At 56.2% G+C, this 22,056-nt stretch overlaps 15 protein-coding genes across 15 annotated transcripts, besides 13 other annotated features; all 15 read right to left on the bottom strand.

The window, feature by feature from the left end:
- Positions 1-132: 132 nt before the first annotated feature.
- On the bottom strand, positions 133-726 carry Tco025E_05314 (uncharacterized protein; the record flags this gene model as incomplete). Its single annotated transcript, XM_029372215.1, has 1 exon — positions 133-726. One exon carries the CDS (start codon positions 724-726, stop codon positions 133-135), a length of 594 nt encoding a protein of 197 aa, XP_029227672.1.
- Positions 727-1,075: 349 nt separating this feature from the next.
- Positions 1,076-1,768, bottom strand: Tco025E_05313 (uncharacterized protein; the record flags this gene model as incomplete). Its single annotated transcript, XM_029372214.1, has 1 exon — positions 1,076-1,768. One exon carries the CDS (start codon positions 1,766-1,768, stop codon positions 1,076-1,078), a length of 693 nt encoding a protein of 230 aa, XP_029227671.1.
- A 678-nt stretch (positions 1,769-2,446) lies between these two features.
- Positions 2,447-2,968, bottom strand: Tco025E_05312 (uncharacterized protein; the record flags this gene model as incomplete). The annotated part of the gene is made up of 1 exon (XM_029372213.1): positions 2,447-2,968. One exon carries the CDS (start codon positions 2,966-2,968, stop codon positions 2,447-2,449), a length of 522 nt encoding a protein of 173 aa, XP_029227670.1.
- A 24-nt stretch (positions 2,969-2,992) lies between these two features.
- Positions 2,993-3,047: a microsatellite.
- A 153-nt stretch (positions 3,048-3,200) lies between these two features.
- Tco025E_05311 (map-kinase like proteinue) lies at positions 3,201-4,259 on the bottom strand (the record flags this gene model as incomplete). The annotated part of the gene is made up of 1 exon (XM_029372212.1): positions 3,201-4,259. The coding sequence occupies one exon, from the start codon at positions 4,257-4,259 to the stop codon at positions 3,201-3,203; it is 1,059 nt and encodes a 352-aa protein (XP_029227669.1).
- A 158-nt stretch (positions 4,260-4,417) lies between these two features.
- Positions 4,418-4,437: a microsatellite.
- Positions 4,438-4,584: 147 nt separating this feature from the next.
- On the bottom strand, positions 4,585-5,580 carry Tco025E_05310 (ubiquitin fusion degradation protein; the record flags this gene model as incomplete). Its single annotated transcript, XM_029372211.1, has 1 exon — positions 4,585-5,580. One exon carries the CDS (start codon positions 5,578-5,580, stop codon positions 4,585-4,587), a length of 996 nt encoding a protein of 331 aa, XP_029227668.1.
- Positions 5,581-5,802: 222 nt separating this feature from the next.
- On the bottom strand, positions 5,803-7,452 carry Tco025E_05309 (uncharacterized protein; the record flags this gene model as incomplete). The annotated part of the gene is made up of 1 exon (XM_029372210.1): positions 5,803-7,452. One exon carries the CDS (start codon positions 7,450-7,452, stop codon positions 5,803-5,805), a length of 1,650 nt encoding a protein of 549 aa, XP_029227667.1.
- A 234-nt stretch (positions 7,453-7,686) lies between these two features.
- Positions 7,687-7,728: a microsatellite.
- A 49-nt stretch (positions 7,729-7,777) lies between these two features.
- On the bottom strand, positions 7,778-8,911 carry Tco025E_05308 (putative cop9 signalosome complex subunit; the record flags this gene model as incomplete). The annotated part of the gene is made up of 1 exon (XM_029372209.1): positions 7,778-8,911. One exon carries the CDS (start codon positions 8,909-8,911, stop codon positions 7,778-7,780), a length of 1,134 nt encoding a protein of 377 aa, XP_029227666.1.
- A 170-nt stretch (positions 8,912-9,081) lies between these two features.
- Positions 9,082-9,107: a microsatellite.
- Positions 9,108-9,247: 140 nt separating this feature from the next.
- Tco025E_05307 (pre-rRNA-processing protein ESF1) lies at positions 9,248-11,338 on the bottom strand (the record flags this gene model as incomplete). The annotated part of the gene is made up of 1 exon (XM_029372208.1): positions 9,248-11,338. One exon carries the CDS (start codon positions 11,336-11,338, stop codon positions 9,248-9,250), a length of 2,091 nt encoding a protein of 696 aa, XP_029227665.1.
- A 156-nt stretch (positions 11,339-11,494) lies between these two features.
- Positions 11,495-11,521: a microsatellite.
- Positions 11,522-11,611: 90 nt separating this feature from the next.
- Tco025E_05306 (uncharacterized protein) lies at positions 11,612-12,043 on the bottom strand (the record flags this gene model as incomplete). Its single annotated transcript, XM_029372207.1, has 1 exon — positions 11,612-12,043. The coding sequence occupies one exon, from the start codon at positions 12,041-12,043 to the stop codon at positions 11,612-11,614; it is 432 nt and encodes a 143-aa protein (XP_029227664.1).
- Positions 12,044-12,415: 372 nt separating this feature from the next.
- Tco025E_05305 (uncharacterized protein) lies at positions 12,416-13,951 on the bottom strand (the record flags this gene model as incomplete). Its single annotated transcript, XM_029372206.1, has 1 exon — positions 12,416-13,951. The coding sequence occupies one exon, from the start codon at positions 13,949-13,951 to the stop codon at positions 12,416-12,418; it is 1,536 nt and encodes a 511-aa protein (XP_029227663.1).
- Positions 13,952-13,962: 11 nt separating this feature from the next.
- Positions 13,963-14,033: a microsatellite.
- Positions 14,034-14,202: 169 nt separating this feature from the next.
- Tco025E_05304 (telomere-binding protein 1) lies at positions 14,203-15,135 on the bottom strand (the record flags this gene model as incomplete). Its single annotated transcript, XM_029372205.1, has 1 exon — positions 14,203-15,135. One exon carries the CDS (start codon positions 15,133-15,135, stop codon positions 14,203-14,205), a length of 933 nt encoding a protein of 310 aa, XP_029227662.1.
- A 213-nt stretch (positions 15,136-15,348) lies between these two features.
- Positions 15,349-15,368: a microsatellite.
- A 29-nt stretch (positions 15,369-15,397) lies between these two features.
- Positions 15,398-15,425: a microsatellite.
- A 46-nt stretch (positions 15,426-15,471) lies between these two features.
- Positions 15,472-16,191, bottom strand: Tco025E_05303 (protein-L-isoaspartate O-methyltransferase; the record flags this gene model as incomplete). Its single annotated transcript, XM_029372204.1, has 1 exon — positions 15,472-16,191. One exon carries the CDS (start codon positions 16,189-16,191, stop codon positions 15,472-15,474), a length of 720 nt encoding a protein of 239 aa, XP_029227661.1.
- Positions 16,192-16,677: 486 nt separating this feature from the next.
- Positions 16,678-16,707: a microsatellite.
- A 464-nt stretch (positions 16,708-17,171) lies between these two features.
- Positions 17,172-17,192: a microsatellite.
- A 48-nt stretch (positions 17,193-17,240) lies between these two features.
- On the bottom strand, positions 17,241-17,885 carry Tco025E_05302 (uncharacterized protein; the record flags this gene model as incomplete). The annotated part of the gene is made up of 1 exon (XM_029372203.1): positions 17,241-17,885. The coding sequence occupies one exon, from the start codon at positions 17,883-17,885 to the stop codon at positions 17,241-17,243; it is 645 nt and encodes a 214-aa protein (XP_029227660.1).
- Positions 17,886-17,954: 69 nt separating this feature from the next.
- Positions 17,955-17,982: a microsatellite.
- Positions 17,983-18,450: 468 nt separating this feature from the next.
- Tco025E_05301 (uncharacterized protein) lies at positions 18,451-19,026 on the bottom strand (the record flags this gene model as incomplete). Its single annotated transcript, XM_029372202.1, has 1 exon — positions 18,451-19,026. The coding sequence occupies one exon, from the start codon at positions 19,024-19,026 to the stop codon at positions 18,451-18,453; it is 576 nt and encodes a 191-aa protein (XP_029227659.1).
- Positions 19,027-19,472: 446 nt separating this feature from the next.
- Positions 19,473-19,502: a microsatellite.
- Positions 19,503-19,517: 15 nt separating this feature from the next.
- On the bottom strand, positions 19,518-21,491 carry Tco025E_05300 (coiled-coil domain protein; the record flags this gene model as incomplete). Its single annotated transcript, XM_029372201.1, has 1 exon — positions 19,518-21,491. One exon carries the CDS (start codon positions 21,489-21,491, stop codon positions 19,518-19,520), a length of 1,974 nt encoding a protein of 657 aa, XP_029227658.1.
- Positions 21,492-22,037: 546 nt separating this feature from the next.
- Positions 22,038-22,056: a microsatellite.

The raw sequence follows: 22,056 nt of genomic DNA, 5'->3' as shown, positions 1-22,056 counted from the left end.
GAAAAGAAAAGCACAGACCATTGCAAGGGATACCCAGAGGGAAGCAAGGAGGGTTCGTAGAACTATATATAGATATATGTGCGTGTGTATTTTACACCCCTGTCTCAGTCACGCCTCTTTCTTGGGGGGTGGCTAAAAGTCATTCAGTGCGTATCGCACGCGAGTTGTGAACTGCCTGGAGTTCTCCGTAGAAAAGGACCAGCGCGGGTCCTCCTTCCGCAGCCACGCAATCACGTAGGCAACCTGCAGATCATTTGGAAGATCAAACTCTACATCTGCGCGGTGCTGACGAATTTCTCCCGTGTGAACGGGGCGGCCGGCGACGCTCAGACCCACGTCGTTGGCGGCGCGAAGAGAGTTCCGCACGTCCATCAAGACATCGCCAGTTGCAGGGCTCTTTTGAACGGTGTAGTAGCGCATCCCGTGCGACTCCAGCACCAGCCACTCATGCTTCTGTCGAAAGAAACGGGCGAAGGGGTTGGACTCGCAAGTGGTGTAGAACGTGGAGACGTGTCTCAACACATCCTTCGCCTGCAGAAGAACATCACGGTGGATGACGACGCCTCCCTCCCTGGCACAGCAGTCGCTGACAAAATCCACGCAAAGGCCACATCCGGCCGCGGCGGCGCAGATGCCTAAGTGGTCCGCTAGGGAAATCCGGGCGGGCAGTGCGCTCAGCGAAAGTCCCACACCGAGCGTGGCTCCACACGTCAGGCCCTGCCCCATCACACACGCAGTTCCCCCTCCTCAGTGACTGCGGTCACGGCGCGCATTGCGGAAGCAAGAACCCTCAGCAAAGCAATGGCAAAAAAAAATGTAGACTGCTCAAGGCGTCATTCAGAAACATAAAACCCCAAGCAAGACGACCGATAAGAGCATATGAAACGATAAAAATGGAGTGGGGGAGGGGGTAAAAATAAAAGGTAAAGCAACAAAGGGTCCGGACAACAAAAATGCCACAGTTCCACAAGAAGAAACGGATCGATAACAACCCCTTTCAATTCTTGAGAGAACAGCAACGTAAAGCAAGTATCTATAACATGTACAGGGAAAATGCATGGATAATCGAGAGAGATCAAATGAGCCCGCCTGGGCCTCTTCTATACTCCTGCGACTCCCCGGACAGGCCGTGTTCACTGGCGCTCGATGCCTGGCGTGGGTCACTCGCCTGCGCCAGAAAGCTTAGACCCTTGCCAGGGCCCTGTGGGGTTTCCCGCAACATCAGCGGCGGCGGTGGCGAGGGCGCCGGCTGTGCCAGTGCCTCGTCAAGGGTAACGCGCGCGCGCACAGCACCGTCTCCCCACTGTCGCTCAACGAAGCTTGTGGCAAACCAGACACCCGTCAGCCAGGTGACGATGAATGGCAGCAGGAAGAAGCAGAGCTGAACAATGAAGCAGAACCCCTGAAACCCGTCCCGCCACCCGTGCCGTGTCAAGGCGGTCGACTCGAGCACAAACAGGGGAAGGTCCTTAGAAAAGAATAGGGCGCTGACACCAGTAATAATGTACTGTGCCTCACGCGATGACCTAGAAGCGTACACGGCGCCGCGAAGCCACAAGACACTACTAACCAGTGCGTACACCAAGGTCCCAATGATACAAAAGGCAAGATACGCTGCCACGAAGCCCTTTCCGTAGAGGTCTAAATGAAGACGGAAGTACGCGCCATAGTTTGCCCACGAGAAACACAGTGCCACTACGTAGAGTACAATGAGCAGCAGAGGGAGAAGGCTAGTGCCAGGGGGCAGCACGGACTTCAAAAAGCCCATGCCGCGGGTCATCGCTTCTTCAATCCCTACACCGCTATCAGAAGTAGCCAAAAAATACAGACGTATGAGCAGGTATAAGAACAATAACAATAAAGATTACGGGAACTGGAACTGTGAAGGACAGACTGTGTATGCACGCATTGGTGAGCGCCCCAAGAACGGCGTCGCGGAATCGCACGCAGGAGAAATATCTTGCACCGCCACAGCAGTCACAGCTCTACCTGTATACACTGTCTTTCATCTAACAAATGTAGAGCAAACGTGGCACAAAAACGCATAAAACGAGAAAGGAACAAAGGGCCAAAACAACGACAACTCCTCAACGACTATGCATATGAGTTGGGCCGCAGGCACACAGCAAAGCAACAAGCAAGCCCTCTTAGAATGCGGCATCAGCGTGCATGAAAGATAATATCTTAACATGTATGCAGCACCCTAATGGTGTTCCGAGAGCCCGCCATTTCGGAACCAGCTGAGCAAAAGCCCCAAACGTGAATTAGGACCGGGGCCTTCGCGCGCTTCCTTTTTTGTAGCCGTCTCAAGTTTCTTCCTCTAGTTGGCCCTTCCTCACTGGGTTGTCGTGCCCGTCAGGGGAGGGGAATCACTTTTGCTCAGCCACAAAGGCATACGCCGCAGCCCTTGGGACACGCAGTCCCGTGTTTCATTGCTAACTCGCGTTCAAAGCAGTGATCTTGGTTTCTGTGGCAATGAGGCCTTTCGGTGGGTAATATTCTTCTCGCTGGCCGCCTCGATGCCCTGCCGCCGCGCCCGCGCATTGGAAGCCATTTGGACGCGTTCTTCTCTTTGCCGCTGCTGCTCTTGTTGCGCTCGCTTCAGCTTCTTGCACCGCTGCCGCATCTCCTCCTGCTGCTTCTGCTCAATCGCCTGCAATCGCCTGATCCGCAAGTATGCTTCCGACTTCACACCCGCGTTTCCCCAGTTTACTATCGCCCGCGTCTCTCTCTCCTCCCACTGCGACAAGATGTGCCGGACACGGTCCTCTACGGCGGTGCCCTTTCCGCCCCCGTCGCTGTCCCCGCCCCCGCTCCCACTACTGGCCACCGAGTTCGAGCCGAGCTCCCACCCCTCGCGCCGGAGAGCGACGCACACGTCATTCGCCTCTCGTGCGTGCGCGGGCCTCCGTGGCGGCGGAGTCGCCGGGCCCCATTCGACACCGCCGCCCCCTACTTTCGTCGGCATTGCAGCTGTAAAGGGCACAGGAGGAAAAAAAAAAGACACACACACGAAAAAGCGAAAACAAACAAAAATACAAAGAAACCGCACGGCAGCAGCAATAAGAATAAGACAGAGGAGAAGGGAAAGCAGCTAAGCACGCCGTGAAGGCCGCCAAAAACAAGAGAGCTTCTACTTAGGAGCAAAGAAGCGCCTTCTAACAACTGCAGAGCACAAACTCACACCTCGGGCCGCTTATCTACAAAGGGACATGCTGACGAAAGCGAAGTGAGATGACCTCGTAAAGTGCTTCTTTGTAATCCGCCACGGGAAAGTTCTTGTCATCTGGTAGAGGCAGTGAAATGACTTCAGCCTTGTCGAGCTCCTCGATGTCCTTGTGGGTGAAGAAGGGGGCGAAGTACGGATGCCTAAGAGCCTCCCGCGCTGTTAGCCGCTTCTTAGGGTTAAAAACAACGAGTTTGCAGATGAGGTCGACTGCGTCGGGGTCATGCCCCCGCAGACTTTCCCGCAATGGATGACTCTCGATGGAAGTTGAGGAGTCCATGAGGGGCCACGCCTCACTTGACTCCAAACTATCCAGGTCGGCGGCTGTGGGCTCCCCTAGGGCGCTGAGGATGAGGGACAATTGATGTGGCGTGGAGTGCCCCTGGAAAAGCGTTGATGCCGTCAGCAGCTCGTATATGATGCAGCCAACCGCCCAAATGTCCATGGCTGTCGTGTAATTTGTGGACTTGGCAAGAACCTCGGGTGCTCTGTACCAGCGGGTGGCGACGTAATACGTCAAATCCCGGAAGACGTCTTCGCCTTGCGCCTGAGCGCACCGCGCCAGCCCAAAGTCGCCAAGCTTAATGCCACAGTCAGAGTTGACAAATATGTTGGCCGGTTTTAAGTCGCGGTGAAGTACGCCATGGCTGTGCAGATAGGCGACAATTTTGACAACTTGGTAGGCCAAGTACTGCTGGTGAACCGGTAACAAGATATTGTGGAGCAGAATTGTTGAGAGGTCCGTCTCGGCGAGCTCAAAGGTCAAATAGAGGTCGTTGTCGTTCACGGACCTTATCACGTTCGTTAGGCGCACAATGCTCCCGTGGTGAAGGGCACCGAGCAGCATCACCTCACGGTATGTCCGCTGTGCATCCGGCTGGTTCTCAAATGCGCCAAACACCTTCTTCAACGCCACGGGCCTCCGTGTCTGACGGTCCAAGGCGCACCACACGATGCCGTACGCTCCGCTGCCAATCTGGCGGATAATTTTGTACCGCTGCTCGATGTGCCCGTCGACGTTAAACGCCTTCATTTGGCCGGCGCACTCGGCAAATAGAGGAAAACAAGGAGCTGCAGGTACACACGGGGGATGATGAGGGCGGAATCGCCGGGCAAACGCTGCTAGCGTCGTGGGGCCCAGTGGCAGCTAAGCAAGGGGAATACCAGCGGCAGAACAACGGGGGAGGGTAGAAAAAAAAAGAAAAAAAAAAGGAGAATCTGACACGACGCATTGAAGTGATAAGAAAAAATGGAGGGGGAAAGAGAAAAGCAAAAAAAGAAAGACCAGGTGGGCGAGGGGACTGTGAAACCACCGCGCCCCATAAAGAGGCCCACCGTCAACACGAACCGAGGCGCATTTACCGCCGAGAGCGTCCAGCTCCCCCAAAGGCTTGAAACCGCCGCTCCCGCGCCTCCCGCGCCTCCCGTGCCTTTTCCTCGGGCGTTTTCTCTCCGCACGGCCGTTCCCCTGCAGATGCGGCGGGAGCGACGAGCTTGTCATTCACGCGACGCCCACTACCCATGAAGGGGACGAAGCCCGGTTTGGCCTGCTCATTCCCCTCTTGCTTCTCTGCCTCGCTGCCTGTTGTCTCCTTTTCCTTCACAATTTTTGGGGGCTCGAGCACGAAGGGAGCAAAGTCCACACCCTCAGCCGAACCAATCACGTTGCTGCCCTCTGGCACCGGCAACTCTCTCTCTGGCGGTGTCAAAGGCATATCCAGCGGCCGTTCAAACTCAACTTTTATTTCAGTTGCCTGCGCATCGGCGCGGACAGTCGAAATAGCCTCGACGCTGCAGTCCGCCTCGTCTCTAATATCGGTCACGTCGATTATAAATTCGCGATCAAGGTAGCGCAGCACAATGGAGGTGCCTCTCGTGAGGGCGGGGTATTGACTAAGATGCATCTCCAGCACTTGCCTGGGGTCGCTGAGCTGAATAAAGCTTGACTGCTGCGGGCGGAGCTTGACAAGTTTTCCCGACGGCAGCACACACGTCTCGAGCGTGACGGTGTCGCCGGGCTGAAGCAACAGCGCAGAGAACATCCACAGCGGCATGATGACTACGCCATTGTCGGCGTTAAACTCCAACACCCCGGCGTAGCAGACGCCACTTCGAGAGCGAATGCGAAACTGGAGCGGGTAGGCGACATTCATGGTGGAGATCTCCGCCAGACACGAGGAAGGGAGGAGAACGCGGCCGCCACCATCCACCGTTTCACCCCGCTCGCTGAACTCGCCGGGATACGCGGCAAGCTGCTTCCGAAACACATCAAGACCGTCAATGAGAGGATACATCTCTTCGCAAACACTTTCTGTATTCCACACACACGCACCGATGCAGGCAAACGTGTACATAGAAGGTTCGTAACCAAGCAGAGATGGGGAAAAAAAGAGGGAAATACAATAGCAAGAGAAAAAAAAAACACTGGTCGCAGCGAAGCATACAGCTTCGACAAGAAATGGGAGGCGTGCTTGTTGTCGTCAGTGCGCTAAAATAAAATATACACTATGGGAATAAAAAGCGGGAGGAGGGGGGGGTAAGGCAATGGCTTTGGACAGATGAAGAGGAGGGGCACTCTAGCTTGGGGAGAGGAGATACGCGGGGGCATTGAGCGAGAGTGTGTCGAGCGCCGCCTCCACGTACTGCAGCAGCTCCTCCGGCACCTTGTTCTCGCCAGTGTACAGACATTTCAACACATACCAAATATCGTCTTTTGGGCAATGCACAGCATCAATACGAAACATCGCGTTTTTTCCGGTTTCACCCACAAATGCCAGTTTGCTTTTCCCTGACGCAGTTTCTCCCCGCCGCGTGAAAATTGGCTTTCCCATCCCCTTAAACCCAGACCGCTCAAGCTCACTTAGCTCCCGCTCACCAAGGACGCCGACCTCAAACTCAAACACCCCTGCATCCTTGGTCCGCACAAAGATGCTGATAAAGGGGTCGGCTGTGTGAGCGCAAACGTTGGTGGTGAAGCGTTGGATGGGAGGCAGCTGCATTTCCAGAGCGTCGGAGACGTATAAACTGGGCGGAAGGTGTTTGCCGGCGACCTCCGCCGACGAAGCGTCCACCGCAGCTAGGAGCTTCTTGACTTCACTCGTGACCGTAGCACCGACCTTCGCGGGTGCGTGCCAGCGCGAAGTGAGATAGAGCTTACCAGGGATGAGCGTGGTCACGTCGTCGCCATCGCGACTAGCATCGGTGTCACGGTTGAAATTGTTCTCCCTCACATTTTTCTTATGCGGAGCCCACGTGAGCACCTCGCCCGACCACGCATTTGCGTGTCTATAGCGAAGTAGAAGAACATCTCTGACGTTGCTGCTCGTCACAATGAACTGCGGCGAGAGCGAGACGCGGTAGACCCCCTCCCCGACACCTGAACGCAGCGCATGGCAGACCTTCCCTGAGGCCACGCGGGGTACTTTCTCCATGCGTGCGCTCTGTACGGTAAGAAAAAATTCGGTGAGGCGGGGCACGTAGTCGTCCAAGTGGGACTGAAGTTGAATAATGTACGCGACGTGATCTCGTACAAGAAAGAAGGTTGTGGCCACCACAGGGGCAGGCCCAAGGTAGGTACAGGTGTACCGCTCCATGATCGTCGTCACAATCTTGCTTGCAGAGGTGTCGTAGTGGAGTTTAAAGTACGTCTGCTGCTGCGCCGCCTCCTCCTCCACCCGCGCGATACATTTCGTCTTGTAGGCTTCTGTGGTCATGTTGCCCTCCACGTTAGCCAGGTCCTCGGCAACAAGGGTGACGCAACACCCATCCACGTGGACGTAGCGTTTTAATTCAATGGGAAATCGGTACGTGGCGGTCTCTTGGGTGAAAGAGCCTGCCACATTCATGATGAGATGACCTACCGACGCCTTGGAGTCAAAGCCAAGGCTAATGCGCGCTTTCTCCGGAGAAATGCTGCCACTGACCTCCTCCGGGCCGCTTTTTTGGGCTTTGAAAATGGAGCGGGACGGGAATGCACTTTCTGTTCGCGGCTTCGGTGATGTTTCGCCTCCCCTCCCCGCAGACGAGGCTGGGGAGGGTGATTGCCCATCGACGTCCTTGTGCGTCCTCGCCGCGGACCGCGAACGAAGTTCCGCGAGGTGGGCGGCCTGCCTATGACGCCTGTAACGCACCGACATGTAGGAGAGGATGCAGCAGCCCAGCACAACCCCCAGAGCGGCGCCAATGGTGTGCTTGTGAACGTTGTCCTCCCATGTCCATTTAGGCATGAGCGACCTAAGAGACCTCGCCAACCAGGAAAGCGAGGACAGACACATCCTGCGGAAGACTGACACGCATTCAATGTGTACTTGCCAAGCTGGGAAGAGAAGAGCGGAAGAAGATTAACTTCGGTTTCCCACCTCCAACTACGCACGACAAAGACACACGTGCACGCAAAAATCACATGGAATGTGTACTTGACAAGCGGCTTTATTCACCCATACCTGCAGCTGTTTCACTTTTCTTTCGCCTGTCTGTCTGTTTGTGTGTGTGTGTGTGTGTGTAGGTATGCGTTGGCAGTCCTCGTCAGTTCACGATTACTCGCTCAGTCTATCAATTAAATAAGAGATACTCGCGGAACTCGTCATGACGACTGACAATGAGGTCGGTTGCACGCGCAAGCTCCTCACACGCAAAGGCAATTCGCGCGTCCCTCACCTCCAGCGCAGCTGTGTTGTCGTGGCGACAGAAAAGGACCGTCTCTGTCGTCTGGTCTAGGGTTGCATCCAGCCGCCGCTCCGACACCATTCGCGCCACAAGCCGTTCTGCCTCGCAGCCGGTGGTGCCAAGAAGGGCCCCGAGTTCTGCAAAACCAATATTGTAGTAGACCCGAGAAATGGCCTGCAGGTTGTGCTGAATAAAGGCGCGCTCGACGGCGGCGGTGTCGCTGGGGGCCTCCACGTACGGAAGGAACCGCCGAAGGTCGTCGGGACGCAGCAGCTGAGCGTGGTGGGCGCGGTGGAGGAGGCCGTGCAGCCCCCCGAGGAGCGCCGCATTCTCATCCTTGTAAAAGATGCCTAGCAGGCGCGAGCGGGTCGCACTTGCGTCGGCCTGAATGGCGCACACGACGGCCGCACGAAGGTGCGCCAGGGTTTTGGTTCGCACGTACAACTCATGAAAGCGCTGGGACGCCTCCGCAAACCGGTGCCGCCCCGCCAGTAGTGCGGCAAAGGCCTGCAAGAAACTGTTCACCACGTCATTCGCTTCCTGTCGCGCTGCCAAGGCCTTGTATGAGGCCAGCCCGCGCAGACAGTCCGTCTCCGCCGCGGCAAAGCTACGGGTACGCAGGGCACTATTTAAAATATTTGTCAGGAGCCTGAGCGACTCCATGTCGTCATCCGCAGGGAGCATGAGGCGCCAGAGTTCCTGCGCCTGCTCTTCATCGCCCGCCTGCACGCACCAATTCGCCACGGCGCCACGAATATCAAAAAGCACAGTACTCCACACCGCACTACGGTGCGTAGCAGCCGCCAGCAATGCGTTTCCCGCCTGGATGGCAAATGTGAGGTTGACGCGTGCCGCCTCATGCAGCTGCCGCAGCGCACATGCAATCACCGCTCGTGAGGCCTCGCTTGGGGCCAGTTCCATCAGTAGCCAGTTGACGAAGGCGTCCCAGGCCGGCATGTTTTGAGAGGCGACAAGAGACGCCACTTGTGCCTCGCTATAGCCGCCGTGTTCCTCAGGCATTGTACTACACTAACTTGACACCAACGTGAATGGGACCCACACGCTCACACGTGCGGCAAAAGAGCCACACATGCAACAACCATAAAAAAAGAGGAGGAAAACTGAAGGTCATTCAGATAAGTCAACCCCTATGGCTGCCATCCCTGCTTTAGTTCAAGGAAAAATTAGAAAACAACAACAACAACAACAACACCAAGATGCTTCTCACCAACGCGTACCAACACGCCAAACAGCGCGGTAGGCGCATATGTGTCTCTAATAGTAACAACTAATAGTATTAATAGTGACTGAGTTAATCGTGTTAGCGGGCAGAGGATGTGTGCGGCTGCGTCGTAGTTATTCCCTCCTTGCCTTCTTGACGGGACGATTCAAGAAATACTCCACGGCACCGTCCGCTTTCGCGTCCTTCTGCGACGCCTGACGCTTTGCTCGTCTTGCCGTGGCAACGGTGGCTGCAAGATCCACAAGTTCAGATTTCGTTCGCTTGTCTTTTTGCGCCACGTCCAAGTGGAAGCGCGGGTCGGTGAGCAGTTTGCCCTGAAAGCGTGGGTCAATCGCGTCCGTGGCGGCCACAGAGCGCTGCGCCTCACGCACCTCCCGGCTGACGCCAAGCGAGTTGGACGCCCGCATCTTTTTCTTTGCCTCCCGCTCGGCCGCCACGCGTTGCTTCACCAACTTGGCATGCGTCTTCCGCTTCTCCCGGCCGCTCACGTGCGTGGCACCGGCGTCGTCGGTGCCGAGCGTCTCACGCAGCATTTGCCGCTTCTTCTCGAGCTCTTCTTGCCGCCGCGCCGCCTCCGCCTCGCGTTCCTGCGCCAGCAGCTCCTTCTTTGCCTTCCGCACCTCCTTTCGCCGCAGCTTGTACTTGAGCTCGGCCTGGCTGCCCAGATCAACGGACTTCATCAACTGCTTGAGCCGCGTCTCGCGCTGCAGGCGCGCCGCCTTTGTCCCCGCGTCGAGGTCCAGGGTCGCCTCCAAGTCGCCCATGACCTCCGACCCATCGGGGGCGTCTTCTCCCTCCCCCTCCCCCTCGGCGTCGCTCAAGTCGACGTCGCTGAAGCGGTTGAGCGCGTCGTCGTCGTCGCTGCCGTCGTCGCTGTTGCCAAGCTCCTCCTCCTCCTCCTCGTCCGCGCCGCGCTGCTCCTCCTCTGGCAGGCCGCCGATCTCCTCCAGCAATCCGGCGTACCTTTTCCGAATGCGGAGCCTCTCCCGGGCGCTGCTCTTCTTCTTCGCGCCGCCCACGTCGCCGACGTCGTCCTCGTCGGAGGAGTCGGGCGGAGCAATGTACGCCGCGATGTCATCCTCCGCCGTGTCGCCGGTGAAGCTGTCGCGGATGGAGCGGTAACGGAATAGGTCGTCTTGGTCCCACGAGATGCGAAAGCGGGTCTGCGAGAGCGCCGCTGCCTTGAACGCGGCAAGGGGTCGGTAGTTCGCAGGAATACAGTCTGCCCTGTTGACGGGCTCCTCAAACACCTCCGCGTCGTCAACGTAGCGCAGGTCGAGCACGACGCCGCTTGCCTCAACGTCCATGCCGTCCAGCTGCTTGTAGACTGTCTCCGCCGTCTCCGCCGAGTCAAACGTCGCCACGGCGTAGAAGTACTTCATGCGATCGCGCTCGTACTTGCGGTACTTCCCTTGCGAGAACAGCTCTCCGTCCTCCCCCTCCTCGTGCAACATCGCGACGTTGTCCTCCTCCCACGGATCCTCCTCGTCATGGTCGTCGTGATTGCCTTCGACGTTCACCAGCTCCTCTCCCACTTCACTGTCGTTGTTGTTGTTGCGGCGGCGGTGGTTGCCGTTGCGCTGCCCAGTCGTGCCCGCTTCCTCCGTCTCCCCCTTCTTAACCCACAAATCCGGGCCGTGCATGCGTTCATGCTCGAGCATGCGCTTGCCAAAGTCGCTCATGTACACGGCGACCTCGATGAGCTGTCCACCAAGTGGAAGTGCGTGGAAGAGGATGGCGTAGAGGTCGACGGCTCGAATATGGTCCCAGCTGCAGTTCACAATCGCCAAACGACGACGTGGCTCGGTGAATTCCACGTCTGACGCCGACCAGGCCTCCACCTCGTCGTCCAGCTCCTTCTCGTCCCCCTCCGACAAGGTCACGTCGCCGTCGTCCGCCTCGGAGTCCTGCACGCGCGCATCCCACTCCTGCGCGTCCTCGCTCCCCTCCTCCGCGTCCGCCTCCTCGTCGGACTCTGCCGGGAGTTCCCCCACGTGCCCAACGAGGTGCTTCGCGAAACGGGGATCTCTCAGCGCGGCGTCGCGTGGACTGCTGCCGCGCCCTCCACCGCGTCCGCGTCCGCGTCCGCGGCGGGCGAGTTGAAAGCGGGCATCGGTGTACCGCGAGGCGAAGCGGGCGTCTCCGCGCCCACCGCGCCCACCATGACCCCCGCGGCCCCGGGAGGAGCTCTGTAGCGTCTTCATTCCCTACTGAGCCGGCCCCGGACCACAGAGACGCACGCACAACGGGGAAGAAGAAGAAAAATATGATACCCGAGGCATGCATGGAGGCAGGCAAAAACCACACACGAGCAAGAACAAAGCAACACCAGCACCGCGAGCAGAAGTGGATCGCAAACGACACTCACACACACACACGCACACACAGGCAGGGAGCTTCTGCTTACAATGCACACAGACAGAGGCCACAAAACCCCCGCAACAGCGCGTCTTCACAGCTTTCAAAAGAGGGTGGCACTATGGCTTTAGCTTCCGCGAAAACCCCGGGATGAGTGCGACAACGTCAAGAAAAAGCACCAGCACCACTATTCCAAGCGGTATCGTCCAGATGTGATAAACGGGCCACACTGCGATATTCCAGAGAACGCCTCCCGCCGCCGCTGCACCTGTTGCACTGTAGAGCAGGAATTTGTGTGTTTCGCTCCAATTGGGGTGGCGGGGCTGAACAAAAAAGGCGGTGTAGATCCATAAAGCAAAGAATACCGCGTAGCACAGGTAGCAGATCCGCATGACGGGGTTAATGATGTTGCGGGAACGCAGCATCACCTCAACCAGGCGAGAGACCTTCACCACACAAGACAAAACCAGAATGGTAAGCAGTTTAGTGACGCAATAACTCCAGTTTCTTGGTGATTGTGGGGCTCTGTGCGGGTTCCGCATGGCCGCCATTGCCCCCCTTTCTGTAGACTTCCTGCAGAAAGAAAAACAAAAAAAATTGCTAAAGAAGAACAAAAAGGACCTTGGACACGAGGGTAATCATCGTCAGCATCCACCACAGCAATACGAGTAAAAGAAAACAACAACATCAAAGGAGCACACACCCGTTTAGGTAGATGAAATGAAATAATGGACAAAAAAAGAGGTGACAAGAAAGATCTTGCAGAGGAAAATGTCTCGGAAAGCATGCCTCTTGCTATCTCCCTTCTTCCCTCTCTTTGGCTGCCTGTGCGTGTGCTCACGCACGCGATTGGTACAAGAACAACGACAGCAAGAGCAGCGATGCTGTCTACGTGCATAGCCTTTCTCCATCTGTCGGATGTATTATACATCGTCAGCTCCCTTCGGCGTCACAAACGGGGTGGTGTCAACCCCCATGTTTTGCAAACGCCGCAAGGCGGTAATTTCAATTTCGTTCACCTCCTCTGGCTTCAGCACCTTTTTCCTCTCGGGCATCAGCGGCAACGTGTCCACGGAAGCCACAGGCGTGATCATTATACGACCAACAACAGAACTTCCGTTAATTGTGGGGGAAGACGATTCGATTCGAGATCCTGTTCGGTGGCCTCCCTTTTCGATCTCGCCTCGCAGCACCTTGTCCTCCAAGCCGGCTAGCCTTGCTTCCATCTCGGCGTTCGTATGCAGGACGGAGATCCAATTTTGCTCCATGTTCTTAGCGAACCGGTGCATATCCCTGACAGACCACACCGTGTCCCGCGGCACCGCACGCCTCGTCATGGCGTACTTCAAGGCCTTTATCACATCACGAGGGTCACCCTCCTCTCTCTTCTCATTCTTGCAGCGATAGATGAGCGTTGCTGGAGAGGGAAAATCGTCGTAAACCTTCTCCATGCTCCGCATGTCAAGCTTCCCCTGATACGCCGAGGTACTAGTCAGTAGGAATGGATCGTAAATACGGTTGGCCCACTCCCCACCCATCGTTTCATAGTACGATGACAGTATGACAGACAGTGTGGCAGCTGTTTGGACCGCCATTTCTTCATTACGAAGTCCAAAGGGGCACGGGAACAGTGGGTTGCCTATCAGATGTACCACACCGAGCACAGTTCGCTGAACCTCGCCGTATCGCGTGAAAACAGGGACAACAAGTTGTGCGGTGTTTGGCATTTCCATCAACTCCAATATGGGAGCATTTTCCGCGACATCGTCCTCAGCTACCCCTGGTTTTGGTTTGAGGTTCAGTGCGACGCCTGCCTCACTCACAAGGCACGGAATGGAGCTCTCGGAAACGCGGTACGGTGCCGTGTTCCAAAGCTTTGACATATCGCGTCCCACCACAAACGGAGCCACAAGCTCCGTCGACACAACACCAGGCGGTGGGATCCACAACAGTGCCACAGAGGCCCGGGCTCGAATGGCCAGGCTTTCTAACACGGAGTAGACGCTGGCAGAGACCAACTCCAGCGCAGAGTTCATTTTGCGCAACTTGTACGCTGGCACCGTGCCGTTGAAGGCGGCTCGGGGATTAAGCTTGGAGTAGTTGGACCGAGACAGATTGTGTCCCGTGGTTTGCGTGTTCGAAAGGGGATTACTGCCCTGCAGGGTGGCCATGCGGGGTTGCGCGTGCAACTCCAGTTCCTGCCGATCCCGCTGCCGCGCAGCCTCCAGGTTTGCCTGCCGCTCCTTCAGCGCACCAATCTCTTGGTGCACGGCAGAGTGCAGCTCCCGAAGCGCCGTCTGCAACTGCACGATCCGGTGGTTTTCCTCCGGTGTTGTGGTGTCCAGCTCCTTCACGACCTTATGCACCTCCTCGAAGCGGTGCGAGATGATGTCGCTGAAGACACATGGGGCCAGCGAGGAGGCAGGGAAAGCATGCCGGCAGGCGTAACAGAGCTGCATCCTATACTTGCAACAAGCAAATCAAGCAACCGAAAAACACAAAAAAAAAGGGAGAAACAAAATAAACCAAGAAGAAACAAAAGGGAGTAAACTACACAGAGGAGCGGCGGAGGTGCAACAAATATGCCTGTGAGACACGTGTAGACAGGCAGCATGTAGACGTCCACCGTCCTGGCCGTCGACGCAGAACTGCCGTGACTCAGTCCAAGTTTAACGTACAAGGAGGGTAAAAGAGCGCGCGCTGTCCAAACTCAAAAATATAGGTCTTCCGAGGGTTGATCAGGGGAAAGAAAATCATCCAGCAGCGTGTCCTCCAGCGGATCACCATTGTCGGTATTTCTTACACTGCTTGCCTCCGCACTTTTTAAGGCCGGCAAGCTACTTTTGTCGTCGTCGTGCTTGCTAGCACAGGCTGTTTTCACATCCCCTGTTGGACTTGCCTTTTCCGGCGTCGGATTTTTAGCGGCCACAAAGTCAAACTCAAACTCACTGTTCCCGGCGTCAGAAACGGGGGCTTCGCCTTCGTTGCATGTTGGCCGGAACTGCAGTGCCCCCGTCTCGATGAGGCGCAGCGCCTCCTCCTCCTCCTGCTCCAGCTGACGCGCCGGAACCTGCTGCAGCTCCTCCCGCTTTTTCAGACGCGCCCTAAACGTCCCCAAGTCTATCTCCTCACGCGAGGACAGCGCCGCCCGGACGTCGTCACGCCGCTTGCGCAGCTCACGATGATACAGGCGCTTGACGTCCTCACGCGACCGGCCCTGATACATAACTGCGATGGCGTTGAAGTCCGTGCCGTACTGCGAGAGAAATTTGTAGAAATCCCGCAGTTCCTCCTCGCTCCAGTCAAAACGGGCCCGCTTATGCCCAGCAAAACTATGCCTCAGCGAAGAGGTCGGCTCGCCCCCCTCCGCGGCATCGCCTGGCTGCGAAGCCAGGGCGTCGTGCGCGGGTTCAGCAGAGGCGCGCGCACTCTTCCGGAGCGTCCCCGCGCGCCGAAGCCGCCGGCCGCCCCGCATCATCTGGCGGATGGGCCGCTGCTGCTCTGCGGGCACTACGGTGGGCGGCAGCTCCTCAATCGGCATGTTTGAGAGCACTCTAAGGGGAACGCTGTTAAGGGACTCCAACGTGGAGCCAAACGCCTCCACAGAAGGATCCGGTGGAAAGTCAAAGTCACCGCGGTCCATTGCTTCCCTGCTGCGGACGCACAGCGTCGAAGAAACCGCAAGAGCAACAGCAAATAGTAAAACAAGGCACACAGAACGCATCCATTTTCAGCCTACATACAAACACGCGTAACATACATTTTAGTACCAGCAGCACACACGTGTGAAGGAAGAAAAGACGCATATTTCAACACGACGACCACGTACTAGTGAAGCAACAATGATAAAAAAAAGCACACACACACACACACACAACGTCGACACACCAAGTTCAAGCTTTGGGTAACATAAAATAAAAAAAAATAAAAGAACAGTAGCAGGAATGCGATGCCTCGTTCCAATTACTTCTTTTCTTCGCTAGATACGCCTTTGTTGGTGGTTCAGCGATGTTAGTGGGACAAAACTAACTGTTCCATGGGTTTTTGTTGTGATGGCCCCACTGTCGTCCTTTGTGTAAAGACGCAGTAGCTGCACCTCATTTTCCCTTCCAACAGGAATCACAAGGCACCCGCCCGGTTTCAGAGCCTCCAAGTAACCGTTTGGAACTGATGCGGCAGCCGCACCGACGTGAATCACATCAAACATGGCTGCGGAGTGCGGAAAAAGCTTTGATATGTCCCTACCATCGCCCTGGATAAACTTAATACGGCCCTCACTCACCCAGCTCGGAAAACGTTGCTGGAGCACATTTGATGAGCGTTGCTGCAACTCCTGCACGTGCTCCACGCCAATCACCCGCGACCCCTCACCGCAGATGTCGGCGAGGACAGCCGTGAGATAACCGCTGCCACTGCCGATATCCAGGACTGTCTTGGGTGCACCCCCAGCCGCCGGTAACAAGAAGGGGACGAGGAGCTCAAGCATAATGGCATGCATGTGGGGGGCACTGATGGTGGCACCATGCCCAATAGGCAGCGGCTCGTCCCTGTACGCCGAGGCCCGCAAATTGTCCGGCACAAACCATCCGCGATCTACGCGGCAAAGGGAGCTGATGACCGCCGGCGTAGACAGAAGCGCCGCCTTTTCCAGATTCTGGACCAGTGAAACATTGGACAACGCCGAGCACGTCCACGCCATTATTAAAACCTATTCCTTCAGGACCTTTGCCCAGACAATGTGGCAAATTTAACAGCGGTAGAAGGACAAAAAAAAGAAAAAAGGGGGAAATACAAACCACAAGGCAGGATGGTGGCTTGCGGAGTGGGAAGCAAGGGCTAATAATAAGAAGAAAAAAACACTAAGGGACAGAAAGAAGAGAAAGGTGCAAGCGCTTCCGTGCCCACACAGGAGGTAACCAAAACACGTATGCGGTGGACTCGGGAAACAACTTTCTCCAACACCCCCCAGTTCCGTCACGATGCATTCCTTTTGCCTTTTGGCAGAAGTTTGCGGTGCTGCTGCCCCAGCAGTGGAGGGGCCCCCTTCTGCTCGCCGGTAAAACGCAGTCGTTTGTCCGAAGGAGCACCCGCGTGGAAAGACGCGCGGACGATGTCTCTCTCGCACACTGGGCGGGGAACATCGCAGAGCAACGTCCCAACCCACGCTCCAATTTTCATACGCGACTTTTGTTTTGTTTTGTTTTGTTTTTGTTTTTAACTCCACAGTGTCGTTGAGAGGGACACTTTGCCCACAGCGAAGGGAGATCCCGTTATCATTGTGCACCCAACCATGGCAGCAAAATGGGTGGTCGGCCACCTCCTTCTCTTTTTTTTGTTACGCCTTTTTCATGTTTTTTTTTACTGCTCGTTTCTATTTTTTCATTCCTTCACTTGAGGCGCTATAGGGAAGTATTCCCCTTCGTGTTGCTATGCTAAGTAGCAGTGATGACTCCACAGACAAAAAACGGAGGGGATATCATTCACACACAGTCTGGCGGGGCCCCATTCCCTCCGCCCCCATCCACGTTCAAGGAGGAGTAGAGGGGGGCGAGGGGAAAGGAGGGGCGAGGGAGTTGAGTCTGTGGCCGTTGTTTCTCCACATCCATCTGCTCTCACTTCGCCAATAGTAGTGTACAAAGGGGGAAAATGGCATTAGCAAGCCCTCTTGCCTCAAGGCATTCTCTCTCTCTCTCGCTCTCTGTATGTATGCGTGTGCGTTTTTGTGCATGCGCGCGTCGAGTCTCGGCACTACATGGACATGGGCCGCAGTTGCGTGTGCCAGCCGGAGGGAGCGGCGCCGAGATCCGCGTAGAGGTCAACTTCCTGCAACGAGGGCAGCGGCAGCGGGGCTTGTGCCTCCGCCTTAAACCTGCGGGTGGGAGGCTCCTCCTCCGCCACCGCGCTGCTGCGGAGCGTTTCTCCATGCGACGCACTCGGCGCGCCACTGGCCGTCCCGGTGGGTGCATCGCCGCGCGGCGTTTGTTCCGCCGTCACCGGCGCCCCCTCGCGCTGCCGCCTAAGCTCCTCTTTTTTTCTTGTCATCCGCGCCCGCAGTGCGGCGAGCGAGAGCCCAGTTCCCACAGTCGACACCGCGGACGGGTCCGGCGTGGCCCCTTTTTCGCTCTCCTTCACTTCCGCCGTCTCCGACGCTGCCCGAATGGGCGCGAGCACCGCCTCTCCCGCGCCGCTCTCAGCCAGAAATGCCAGCAGCTGCCGCAGCGCGACTCGATCAACTTCCCCCACGACCACCGGCGGAAAGACCGCCTCCGCCGACTTCTTCGCCAGCTGCTTGAAGTCCTCCCGGTCAATCACGCCCGACTTGACGTGCGTCTCGAGCACCTCCTTGACGCGATTGAGCACGTCTCGTTTGGTTGCGCAGGAGGCGGCAGACATGGTGGCTCTCTTGTCTCTTGTGAAGCCTATCTCTTTTTATCGCGCGGGCGGCGTGGGGATCGAGGGAGCAAAAAGAAAAAAGAAAAAGAAAGAAAAACGCCGCCAACAGCAACCAAAGACGGACACGGTTTCAGGGACAGCCATAAACACTCAAGTGGAATCCTCACGACCGTGGGGCTTGACCCACGCGGTGGACCCAAAAACACATAACCAGCAGAGGGACGACGAGGGAGTGAGAGTGAAAGGCAAAAAAAAAATTAAGCAACAAAAGCCTCAGACTTACACAACAGATACACCACTAATGCACAATGCAGACAACAACTACTGACTTGCGCCGCCACCGACTCCTGCTCTACTCCACGTTCCCTTTCCCCTTCTCAGTTTCCCTTTCCCATTTCTCCACCCCTCCGCTAATATTCCCGCCGCAAGAGTCCCCTTTCCCTCTCCCGAGTTCTCTATAACATTGCAACTGTTGCAATTGATCAATAAAGATCATCGCCTGCACAAGCAACGATCATCACCAATGGTAACATTATCATGAACTAAAAATAAAGATTGCAAACCACTACGCAAACCTCTCTGCTACCTGCCAGGCCTTCACACGATACTCCGCAACTGGGTTCTTGACAAACTGCTTTTCATACAATGCCTCCCGCACCCTCTGTCTGTCACGCTGATCCCGCATCTCGTCAAACGAGTACAGTTGATTCCGTTGAAAATCACGTTGAAAGTAACGTTCCCGCGCCACAAACTTTGTGAAGTTGTTCCATGCAAAGATTGCAGCGTAGCACTTCCAAAACGACCACCGAATGGAAGTTCCAGTGCGATTTAGAAAGCGGGTGTAAAAAAAATTGACGAAGCCAGCCCCGGCTATACTCGTGATGGCAACGGGCATGCAGCGGAGGTTCTGCCCCCAGAAGGTGCGAAGATGCCAATGGGACTCCCCCTCCGGCACCTTGTACACCCGCTCCGCAAGAGCCTCGTCCGGCATCGCCTGTGTGTCAAGGAAAAAGTCGAACTGGCGGAAGTTTGGCTCGAAGTGAGTATCCGCCTGAACGGTGGGGATGGAGCCGTGCCAGTTGAACGACGTGGGGCCGAGGCCCTGCAGCATTGTTGAGTGCCCTTGCGCAGCGCCGGGCATTGTGTTTGTGCGTCGCCCTGCCTATGCAACAATGCTTACGGCTTGGATTCTCTAACTATCTCTCCCCAACTTCCCGAATCCTTTTCCCAACTCCAAGCTTTTACCTTCAAGAAGGACCCTGCGAAGCGAAAAAGAACCACAACACAAATCACCCCGCAGAGGAAAACCAGCCACTGTGGGAGATGCAGCGCACTCTCACCGCCCCGCTCTATCCAGCCCCCTGCTTTTCCCCTTCTCTCTATATATATATATAACTCGTACATAGCAGTCCATGTCAATTCCTTTTTTTTGCAGGTATTCGCTTCTCCCTGCAGCTTTTTTACATCCATCCATCAATTTCATGCATAATCATTTCCTGCACCGCCAATTACAGAGAGACACAGTGAATCTCATATAAAGATATATGCACTAACAGGCTACCTCACTAAAGTGGGAGTGAGACTTCAAAAAACAGAGCAAAACAACAACAACAACAAAAGCTTGCTCCTTTTCTAGGGCGCGGCGCGAGCCTGCAGCAGCAACTTTGGCGGCATGTAGAGCTGATAGTTCACGTCACTGTGGAGGTACTGTGACAATAGTCCACGCAGCTCGGCATTCTGCGCGCGCAGCGAATCGGTGTCTTCAATCAGAGTTTTGCGCTGTTGAAGTTGGGCAATGTACAGTTTGAGGCCCTTTTCAAGTGCCTCCCAGGAGCGCCGGTGCTCCTTTGGCACCGACTCCGCCATGCGCAGCCAGTACTCCTTTTCGGCGACGCGCCGACGCTCCTCCAGCTTCATCCTCGCCAATTCTTTATTCCGCTTGGCCGATTCCTTCTGCCCCTCCTCCTGCTTCTTCCTCTCCCGCTGCCGCTCGGTCAGAAAGGTCGAGAGTGCACGGACGGCCTCCTGCGGGCGTATGAGCGCCGTCGTTTCCTCGGGGCCCTCTACCAAAAAGTACCCCATCAGGTCATCCATCTCCTCGTTCTTGTGAATCTGCAGTGTGGCGAGAATGGATTCCACCACGGCACGCTCCTCCGTGACATCCTGCACTTTTCGGATTGCCGCATACACGGTTTCGTCCGAGATGAAGGGCGCTTGCTTATGCAGAAGGGCGAGGAGCATCAGCGCCTCCTCCGAGAGCTCAATCTCGTCGTCGCTGCTCACAGCCTCTTCCTCGTTATCCTCCACCGCGTCCGCCACATCGTCTTCGGGCCAGTAGTTTAGCTGCGGCGGGTTCCACGGCACCCCTAATATCTCCTCAAAGAGAACACGATCCGCCTGCAGAGATTTGTGTGCGAGCTGAATGTTCTTCTCCTCGTGCATGGACCAGAGCTGGCGATACTTTTCCTTGTCTGACTTTTCAAACTTTTGGAACTTCTTCTGCAGATCACTGTACTGATTGGCCACGCGGTGGAGCTGGGCGGTGAGGTCCTTGTTGGAGCGCTGGTACTTTTTCTCGGACTCCGCGTAGCGCGCGACAAGGTAGCTAAGGGTGTCCTGCAGCCGCGCCAGCTTGCGCTTGTGCAGCGCCTGCGCACTTTTGTTTTCCTTGACCCGCTCCCGCAGCACCTGCAGGTTGTAACTGAGTCGTTCGCCATTAAGAAGAAACTCTGCCTTGCAGCGCTCCAGCTCCTCCATGAGGACGTGAATTTCCTGCAGATGCTCCCGCTTGATTTCATTGTACTCCTCGCAGTTTTCGCGGTGCTTGTCGTCCATTTTCTTCTGCGCCTCCATAATCTCGTCCTCTCGCTTTTTGCGGTACTCCGTCTCCCGCGCACGACGCAGCTTCATGAGCTGCAGGATCTCCTCGCTGCAGCGCGAGAGGTACTCCCCCCGCTCCCTTTCGTACGCCGCCTCCACCTCCCGAAGCTTGTTGGTGTAGGTGTCGAGGTACTTCTCCGTCTGCTCACGCATCTCGGCAACGAGGCTGTTCACGTCCGCCGTGTTGCGTCCGAGTGCCGCGACGAACTCCTCCTCGCGCTCCTCCAACTGCCCGCGCAGGGCCTCAATGAGGCGGTCCTTGACGTCCAACAGCTCCCTGCACTGCCGCTGCTGCTCCTCGAGAGACTCCTTCAGCTCGTGCGGGGCGTTTATTTTGTAGATGGACTCAAACTTCAGTTCTATTGCCCCTTGTGTAACTTCATTCGCCTCCAACTCCTCACGGCGCTTCTGGCGCCTCTCTTCTATGCGACGCTCTTCACGCTCGCGGCGGTCATTCTCGGTCTTGCCAACCGCTACCTCCCAGCTGGTCACGGCGCCGTGCGCACAGCTGAGCACCTCGGCCATGTCGCGACGGGCATTACGCACGGATTCCTCGCCAATCCCCCTCACCCTGCTGGCCCCACCGCTGCCGTCCATGTCATGGCCAGTTCCCACCGCTACGTGCATGTCGCTTTCGTTGTCGCACAGCTCCTTCAACCGCCCCTGCACACGAAGTCGCCGCTCGGCGATGCGCTGCTCCCTTTCCTCATCCAGCGGCAGCACCATCCTTCGCTTGCTATGTGGCCCCGCCTCCCTTTGCTTGTCCCGTGACACACGTGCGTGGCAATGCGCGCTTGGGCGCGTGCACGTGGTTAAAGCCGAAAGAGAGAGATAGAAAAAAAAAATAAAGCAAACATTGTGAAAGGGAAAGAGTGGGGGTCCCATGCGCAAAGACGGAGGGGACGGGGCTAGCCAGCAGCCAAAAAAGTGAGACGGCGCAGGCACGCAAACACCACAACCACAGACGCCATCAAGCAGGAACAACAAGAAAAGAGACACATGACCGAGCACTTCAAACACGTCAGGATTGCTCTCTGAAAGCCCAATCGCGCAGACAATACCCCCATGGCTCTCCTCACACGTTCTGTCGCACGCACTTGCCCATTATCTCTCTCTCGCTCCATATGTATATTTCTATTTCCCCTTTCCCTGATTTAGTCTCATCATTCTGTACGCGAGGAGAGAGATAGAAAAAAAAAAAGAGATTTTCCCTCGCTCACTGGAGCGGGGGAAACACCCCCTCCGACCCACAACTCTATTACTTCCCCCCCCCTCCCTCTCTCTCTCTCTC

The sequence above is a fragment of the Trypanosoma conorhini genome (assembly GCF_003719485.1).
Source record: "Trypanosoma conorhini strain 025E chromosome Unknown Tco_14.4_contig_00303, whole genome shotgun sequence".
Taxonomy (NCBI): domain Eukaryota; phylum Euglenozoa; class Kinetoplastea; order Trypanosomatida; family Trypanosomatidae; genus Trypanosoma; species Trypanosoma conorhini.
This window is presented reverse-complemented; position numbering and strand designations above follow the sequence as displayed.